Genomic DNA, 7,842 nt, shown 5'->3' with positions numbered 1-7,842 from the left:
GTATTTGGATACACAACTATGACATCAATAAATAAACTTACCTGCTCTCTTGTGTAGGGTTAATTGTGTGTGTGTGTGTGTGTATATATATATATATATATTTTATTTTATTTTTAAATTATTTGGAGTTTTTATTAGAATACGTTTCACTAAATAGTTCTTCATAGGCAGGACCCTAACAAATCCAGTTGCGCTCATCAAATGTTTGGGATCAATTAGAGACCATGCTTTTGTAGCTTCTGAATATCCCTTAATTTTAACACTTGAAGATCATCTTACTCCAAATCTTCAAGCTAAAGTAGCAGAGGTAAGTTCACATTTCCCAAAAATTTCTTGTTTCAAAAATTTAAATACTTTCATGAAGAAGCTTATATATATGTCACTAATTTTTAGATGGTTACTCAAACATTTGGAGACGTACTTGTATCGACTACATCAGAATGCTTGTCACAGTTCCCATCGCCAGAATCATTGAAGAGACGGGTTATCCTCTCGACCAAACCACCCAAAGAGTATCTTGAAACGAAGAGTGGAAAAGACGAAGAAAATGGCATTTCGACAGTGAAGAAATCATCAGAGGAAGCAGCATGGGGAAAGGATAAAGTCTCCGATTATATTGATAGATTGAAAATCAATGCTGAGGTAATTTTCACTTGTAAAAATAGCTCTGCACTAATTTTTCTTTAGAATGTCTATTTTCATACATCATTAACGTAAAGTCAACCAGTCGATGGAGTGGCGGGAAAGGATTCATAGCCAATCCTACGCCTCTGTCTGGGAGCGCTTTTTATCCAATTTTTAGCAAATTTTTTACCATTATACAGTGTATGTCAGTTCATGTTAGTTACAACTATTGACTGGACCAAGTAGAATGGCCTATGTGCCTGTCTAACATCTAATTCATTATTCTTGAGAGAGACACTTCTGGTAAAATTTTTATAAGGTAGTCAATACAGCAATGGGACTCATGCGCACTTGCCAATGGTAAACAATTTGCTAAAAATGGGACAAAAGTCGCTCAGGGTCTAGAGGGTATTTGGTGGAATTAAAATTAGATTTTTTTAGTATATTGTGATACAAGTTTTTGAAATGTGTGGTTGAAAAGTTGTGAGACCCATGAAAAATATAGTTAATATTGATTGTTTGACTTTGACTTAAATTAAAATCAGATTTTAATTCAAATCAAACAGGCAATGAATAATGGAATACACAAAATAACCTCTCGAGCAAAAGCTGAAGCTCACACATCTCTCGAACTAAAGCCGAGACTGAAACCTAGACTCACAAAACAATAACAATCGTCATATTAGGTTACTCAAAGACACAGAGAAATATAAATTTTCCCATCTCTTTTCCTCCTCCTTTTCTTTGAGACTTTTTTTACAATTTTCTGTACATCTAAGTTTCAAAATGATGGCAGAATGACTTGGAGCATGGAGAGTATCAAGATGAGGAAGACCAACTGGATGAGAATCCTAATCAGCATAATGCAGCACCTGAATATAAGCAATTAATTGCCATCCGGGCAGAGAAAATGAAAGGCGGAATTAAAGCATGGCTGAGAGTCGATTCTCAAAAGGCTCATCGTGTTAGCTTGAATGAAGAAAAGCTCGAAAATGCTGTCAAAACTCATGGAACTGATATTGTCAGGTGAATATGAGCTTTTCTTTGAATCTCAGCTAATAGCTAACTTATTATTGTTGTTTCAGGCATTCAGTACATAGTACTTAATTGTCTATTAGGTCGTATAATAATATCATATACTTTTACAAAGAACCATGCTACATTGCCAGGAAGAGTGCCGGGGTTTTGTACAAATACATACTTGACAGATTTTCATTAATAATATTATCTGTATACAAGGAATTACATAATGATTTACATACAGACGAGGTGTTAAAAGGGAGTGGAGAATTATTTTTATTTGGTTGAAGAAATTTTGGTTCAATCATATCTAACCACATCATATGTATGTATACTATTACGTATATGCAGCATAATTGAAATTTCATTGGCAGCTGAAAAAAAAAGGGGAAAAAAATTGCCAATCAGGGGGCTGCGATTTCAGCCCCTGTACAAGGGGCTTATTCCTTTACATATGATCAATATTTCTGATCGAGTAACCTTTTTAGTTGTTCGACAAGTACATGGTGATTGGAGTTTTCCGTTCTACATCAAGAAATTTACCTCATATTCATGCCATAAATTTGGATAATATCTTCATCGTTAATTGAAGAATGCTTTTCAGATAGAAATGAGCAGCTTATTTTCATTTTTTGAACTGGAAATATTTCCTGTTTAAAGATTTACACAGAGAAACTTGATGAGAGTATACCCAAAAGCTTCAAGGATTGATTCATCAAATTTCAACCCCCTAATCGGGTGGATCTACGGAGCTCAGATGGTCGCGTTTAATATGCAGGTTCCTTCAACTTTTTTTCTTCTTATTATTACATACCTTAACATACTTTTAGTACTAAACTCAAAAACTCCAAATCTCCTCAAATTTTGTCTAGAGCCATGAATCTCCTTTAAAAATTGCATCTTACAAGTGTGTCTATGCCAGGGACATGACAAGTCTCTATGGTTGATGCAAGGGATGTTCAGAGCAAATGGTGGGTGTGGTTATGTGAAAAAACCAGATTTGTTACTTAAGGTAGGCCCGGATAACGAGGTATTCGATCCTAAAAAGAAAGGATTACCTGTGAAGAAAATCTTGAAGGTAATTGATAACTCAAAAATTTCATTTTTTTGACATTTTCAGCTTCTTTTCCGACAAATCTTTCTCATTCATTTATGTGAGTCTGTATTCAGGTGAAGGTGTACATGGGAGAAGGTTGGATTTTGGATTTTAAGCGCACACACTTTGATCTATATTCCCCGCCAGACTTCTACGTCAAGGTAATCCATTGCACTCTCTCGTCCCTGCCTTATTCCCAAAGAGTGTGCAAATGTACAAGTAATTTTAACCATCACAGTAGATGTAAACATTTCACGACCTTTTTGACATTCATTTTCACAACGATTTTACCTATAGTTGAATCTAAGGATTAGTTTATAATGAAAAAAATGAAAAATAGAAAGCGTCATCATTAATGTGAGAGCTATGTCTATCAACGGTAAAGAAATTAAACCACACTCAGTAGATAACAACTTATTTATTTATTTATTATTATTATTATTATTATTTTTCTATTTTTCATATCTGTGTCTTATATTATAGAAAAACGGCCCCTCGCATTCCTTTGTATAGGATAGGAAATGGGTGCGACCTAATGTAGAGATAAGTGTCCAATATATCTCTGTAACAAGAAAAATTCTCGGTCAAGGATAAATGAATAGTATGATAAGCTCTAAATTCCAACATGAAAACATGCATATCTATGTCATGTTACAGGTTGGGATTGCTGGAGTTCTTGCTGATACATTAGTTAAGAAAACCAAGGTCATTGAGGACAATTGGTTCCCGACATGGAACGAAGAGTTTGAGTTCCCATTGACAGTTCCAGAGTTGGCATTACTTCGAGTCGAAGTTCATGAATTTGATGTGTCAGATAAGGACGATTTTGGGGGACAAACTTGTATTCCAGTTTCAGAGTTGAAAACAGGTATTCGATCCATGCCTCTTTATAATCACAAGGGAGACAAGTACAAATCTGTCAAATTACTCATGCGCTTCAACTTCGTATAAAGTTTTTTCATCTAGTCCTATGATTTATGATCGATGTTTGTATTCATACTTATGTAAAAAGTAGTTTGTGTGATGTGTACGGATTGTAACAAGCAATAAATTGGACCCATGAGTCCGGATATTATTTCCACAATGACTACTATCTAACAGTTGGTTCAATTATTCTTAACTTTAATTTGATTGAAAACAAATAATAAGTTTTGTGGTTCGTGTCTAAATTATTCTAACTAAAATAAATTATCTAATGCACACAAATTATCAAATTTGGGTTTTAAAATTATGAATATGGATGCTAAGACTTACAATATTACATATTGATTCCTTTTAATACGTCAATCAAAATTTATTACAATTGTAGTGTTTGGTCGATTTTTTCTAAAGTGTATATTCAATTTACGATTCTCGAGTTTTCATTGAGTTTATTTAACTAATTTAATTTCATATCTTCATGCGAATCAATATTAGTTAAAGGAAATATTAGTTCTAAGAATTTACCTAACGACTGCAATAATTAGTATGGGTATCTCTACATGTTATACAAAATTTTCGGATTTTAATACGTTGTCTAAATTTATAACTCACATCTTGATTCGTAATAGATTCATAAAATCATTGAATAATTAACCAAAAAATTCAAAGCATTAAGTATATAATTAAAATCAACACATGCATTTAAAGAACTTGAATTTTGAATAAAAGAAAGAAAGGGTCGCACATAGATTACATTGTTCTCCCTTACTATGAATTTAGCTACTCATAGTAATGAAAGAAAAGCAAAAGTATAGAGTTTATAACCAAGTTTTGAAATCTTGATCATAGACAAAATTGGATCTTGCACCAAAAATCTTCTTCAACCTCAAAAGTCTTCAATCACTGGATTTTGCTATTTTATTTTGATGATTATTTGTCTTTTCTCCCCCAAATTGTGTGGAACTCCATCAAAATTGTCAAAAAGTTGTATTTATAATCCTCCCTATGTTTGTGTCGAATGTATTATTTTTATGGGCTTCAAAAAAGTAAAAAAGAGCCCTAGATACACCTTGGCGGCTCCTCAACTCTGTATTGGTGGTACCTCGGCGCCATGTTGGTGTGCTGCTTACTGGTGAAAGTCTGCCTACACTTCGTTTAGTATTTTTATCCTAACTTTCACTTCTAATATTCGATTGAGGTATTTCAAATTGGTTTGTAAAAATAATTGAAAGAGCTACAACTTTACTAGAAGTAGCTATTTTCCAATTTCGAACGTTTACTAAGCCAAAAATGGGTTTCAATCTCCGGCTGAAAATCTGAAACATCTTTGTGTGTTTGAAAATTGATTTGTGAAAATATTTTGATGATATTTCACTCATTTTGACTTCTAATTGCATCTAGTTGGCCCCTAGCATTCTCAAATTTTCATCGTAAGGTTCGACATAACTTTTAAGTATTTACAGTTTCATCTGCAAACTTTGGATCTTGCCTCTTTTTGCCAATTTTTTTGCTTCTTTCTTTCAATTCTACTTCCATTCATCGAGTTTCACCTAATAAACGAAATATAAAATAAATCTGGCTATAATTTTCAAAAGAACTATTAAATGTCTATATTTTTTTGTCCAAATAAATGTATAAAATACACCTATCATGTATTATCAGTATTCAGTAAGACAGAACAATACCATATATCAAACATAAATTACAATACCATATATCAAACATAAATTTACCAGTTGGGTTTTCGGTTGATACCTAAAATATCTTGGGGTGATGATGTTTAACTGTTTAAATTTATTCATAGGCTTCGGCAAATGATTGAAATATGAAATCAACACCACTTTCTGTAGCTCAACTTGAAAAATTAAGTAGGTCATTTGAAGCAACATTTTAAGTAATGGTTACTCACTGCCCAACCTCTAGATGGATGGCCCTTGTATATGTATTAGCCCATCACTTGGCAGCCCTAGTGTTATATATACATCCCTTATGTGTTGAAACTGCGTGTGGCAAAAAGAGAGAAAACTAGCAGCTGTTTCTTCTCATTGCTTCTCAGTGACGTGAGTTAACTGTGCTTTCTTTCCTCTCCTCTTTGTGAGATTGAATCCTTTGTGGGTTTATATTTATACTTGGGCAACCAATAGGGTGATTTGTGCGTTGAGCAATTTGTTGGTGTTGGATTGTTGATTTGCACATCAATTGAAAATCTTGGTAAGAATTATTTCACATTACCTTACTAAACAAATCTTATGGGACTTCTTCCTAGTTGGGACCTTCAAATTTCTCCTGTCAGATATAACCAATTGCATACAACAACATCAAGAGAACAACTACGCCTCATTCTCAATAAATAGCGTTTGTTAATGAATCCTTTTTCGTCACTCATCATTGAAAAGTAAAACACTGAATTACTAAGGAACAAACAATCCTATTTCAAATGGGATTTTTACATGGTGATAACAATACTTGCAAACCATCCAACTGATCCATGAAAACTCAGATATTCGTGTAATCCCATATTTCACCCACAACTTCTCGACCGGATTGTCTGATCAACAGAGTGATCAATTATTTTTCCCAACAACTTGTAACAAAATAAGCAACTGAAGGAAGTAGTATGACGCACCTCCTATTGTAGCATATTGCAACTTTTCAGTCCCTTCAACGTTCGGAAAATCACCATCAGAAGCGCGGTTAAAGCCTCCAGCCAACCATCCCAAGTTCTTGTATCCTCCTTGGTGTAATTTAGTGAAAGCCATCATAGACCTGCACGCATAAAACCACAAAATTAACTAATTTAAAGTACTATTGCAGATGGTAAGATTGTAAAAGCTCATATTTCGAGCAATGGGTACAACATGTTTGACTGTGCTTAATAGTAACTTTTAGCTTTTTTCTTGAATCGTGAAACTCCAAGCTGCATTACAAAAGAGTTGCAAACGAGCCAATTTAGATTGTCTGATCTCTATTACAATGATTAAGATTGACAATCTTGACAGATGTACAATGCAAGTGTGCTAAGTGCTAAGGGTGCTCAATAACAAGCACTTCACTCTCCGATGCTCGATAAATAATTGAGGCTTGTCTCTCTAATCTTGCATCTAAGCTCGTCACTATGTCTCAAAACACCCAACAATGAACGATACAATGTTTGTTTACTATTTTCCCAAATTCTCGAGATTGGATAGGAAGATTGAGGAGCTAAGTGTTGCACGAGAGCTTGGAAGAGCCAATAATTACCTGAGTCCTTCACCGCAGGCTGCAAGTAGCTTAGACTCCTTATCAGGAACCTCTTTCTCCACTTCTTTAACAAAATCATCATTTATCATGGTAAAGTACTGCCCAGTCCATGCTCCAATGTACCCAAAATGCACCCATTTCTTCAACAACGTTAAAGGACTATTATCCTTATCCTCCACGAAAAGTGGCACGTGCAGAGACCCTGAAACGCGTGCCTTCTCCGTCTCCCACTGGGGTCTAATGTCAAGCAATAAGTAGCCCTCAGACTCCATGGCTAAGGCTGCATCTTTTGGTAATATGGGGCGGACTGTACCGGATTGTAACAACTCTTGGGTCGATCTCCCAGAAATTGCATTCACTCTTGAAGATGATAAACGAGTAGGGACGGTAATGGAAGAAGATGGCTGAGGTTGTTTAGCATAGTTTAAGCTTGATGTCTGAAGCAAGTTCAGTTGAAATGCCATCTCTTTGTTTCTCCCTCTCAGCTTCCTTATCTTCAACACTTTTTAACTTGTTTGGAATTTCCTGTAAAACGCATTTGGCTAAGCTCAATCGTTAGTGAAATCAATATTTAAAAGTCAGGTCCCTAATCTTTCAGGTGGTTTGGTTATATTTCCCCCAACATATTTAAATATGTGAATTTAGGTCCTTAATTTGTGATGCAAGATAAAATTAGTGCTGAACGGTACTGCCTTTTGAGAATTTTCAGCTCAATTAGCTTCTTCTTTCTTTCTCTATTTATACACCAAAATCTCAATACATACACTTTACATACAAATAGAATATTCTTCTTCTTCCTATCTACTAGTGACACATGTCTAACTGTATATACACATCCCTTAAATTCAGGAAATTCACTGCTATGTAATGTCGATTCTGTTGGTGATATTAACAGCCCCTGCAGGATTCAATTTTGTTACTTAATCCTAACACCCCCCCTC

The 7,842-nt window shown here is 34.6% G+C and overlaps 2 protein-coding genes across 3 annotated transcripts; one reads left to right on the top strand and one right to left on the bottom strand.

The window, feature by feature from the left end:
• Window positions 1-139: 139 nt before the first annotated feature.
• Window positions 140-3,850, top strand: LOC111384433 (phosphoinositide phospholipase C 2-like). The gene is made up of 7 exons (XM_023008709.1): window positions 140-307; window positions 394-642; window positions 1,421-1,650; window positions 2,305-2,422; window positions 2,567-2,722; window positions 2,815-2,901; window positions 3,398-3,850. The coding sequence occupies exons 2-7, from the start codon at window positions 394-396 to the stop codon at window positions 3,689-3,691; spliced, it is 1,134 nt and encodes a 377-aa protein (XP_022864477.1). The 5' UTR covers window positions 140-307; the 3' UTR covers window positions 3,692-3,850.
• Window positions 3,851-5,927: 2,077 nt separating this feature from the next.
• On the bottom strand, window positions 5,928-7,421 carry LOC111384436 (rhodanese-like domain-containing protein 10). 2 transcript variants are annotated; one of them, XM_023008712.1, is made up of 3 exons: window positions 6,902-7,421; window positions 6,288-6,427; window positions 5,928-6,209 (listed from the first exon to the last, which is right to left on the bottom strand). In XM_023008712.1, the coding sequence occupies exons 1-3, from the start codon at window positions 7,363-7,365 to the stop codon at window positions 6,073-6,075; spliced, it is 741 nt and encodes a 246-aa protein (XP_022864480.1). In that variant the 5' UTR covers window positions 7,366-7,421; the 3' UTR covers window positions 5,928-6,072. The 2 variants fall into 2 exon arrangements, with proteins under 2 accessions (XP_022864480.1, XP_022864481.1); XM_023008713.1 differs by having other exon boundaries at window positions 5,928-6,427; window positions 6,902-7,419.
• Window positions 7,422-7,842: the final 421 nt, after the last annotated feature.

Source organism: Olea europaea, unplaced genomic scaffold (assembly GCF_002742605.1).
Source record: "Olea europaea var. sylvestris unplaced genomic scaffold, O_europaea_v1 scaffold2911, whole genome shotgun sequence".
Lineage (NCBI taxonomy): Eukaryota > Viridiplantae > Streptophyta > Magnoliopsida > Lamiales > Oleaceae > Olea > Olea europaea.
Note: the sequence above shows the minus strand (reverse complement) of the source record. Positions and strands in the feature narration are given on the sequence as shown.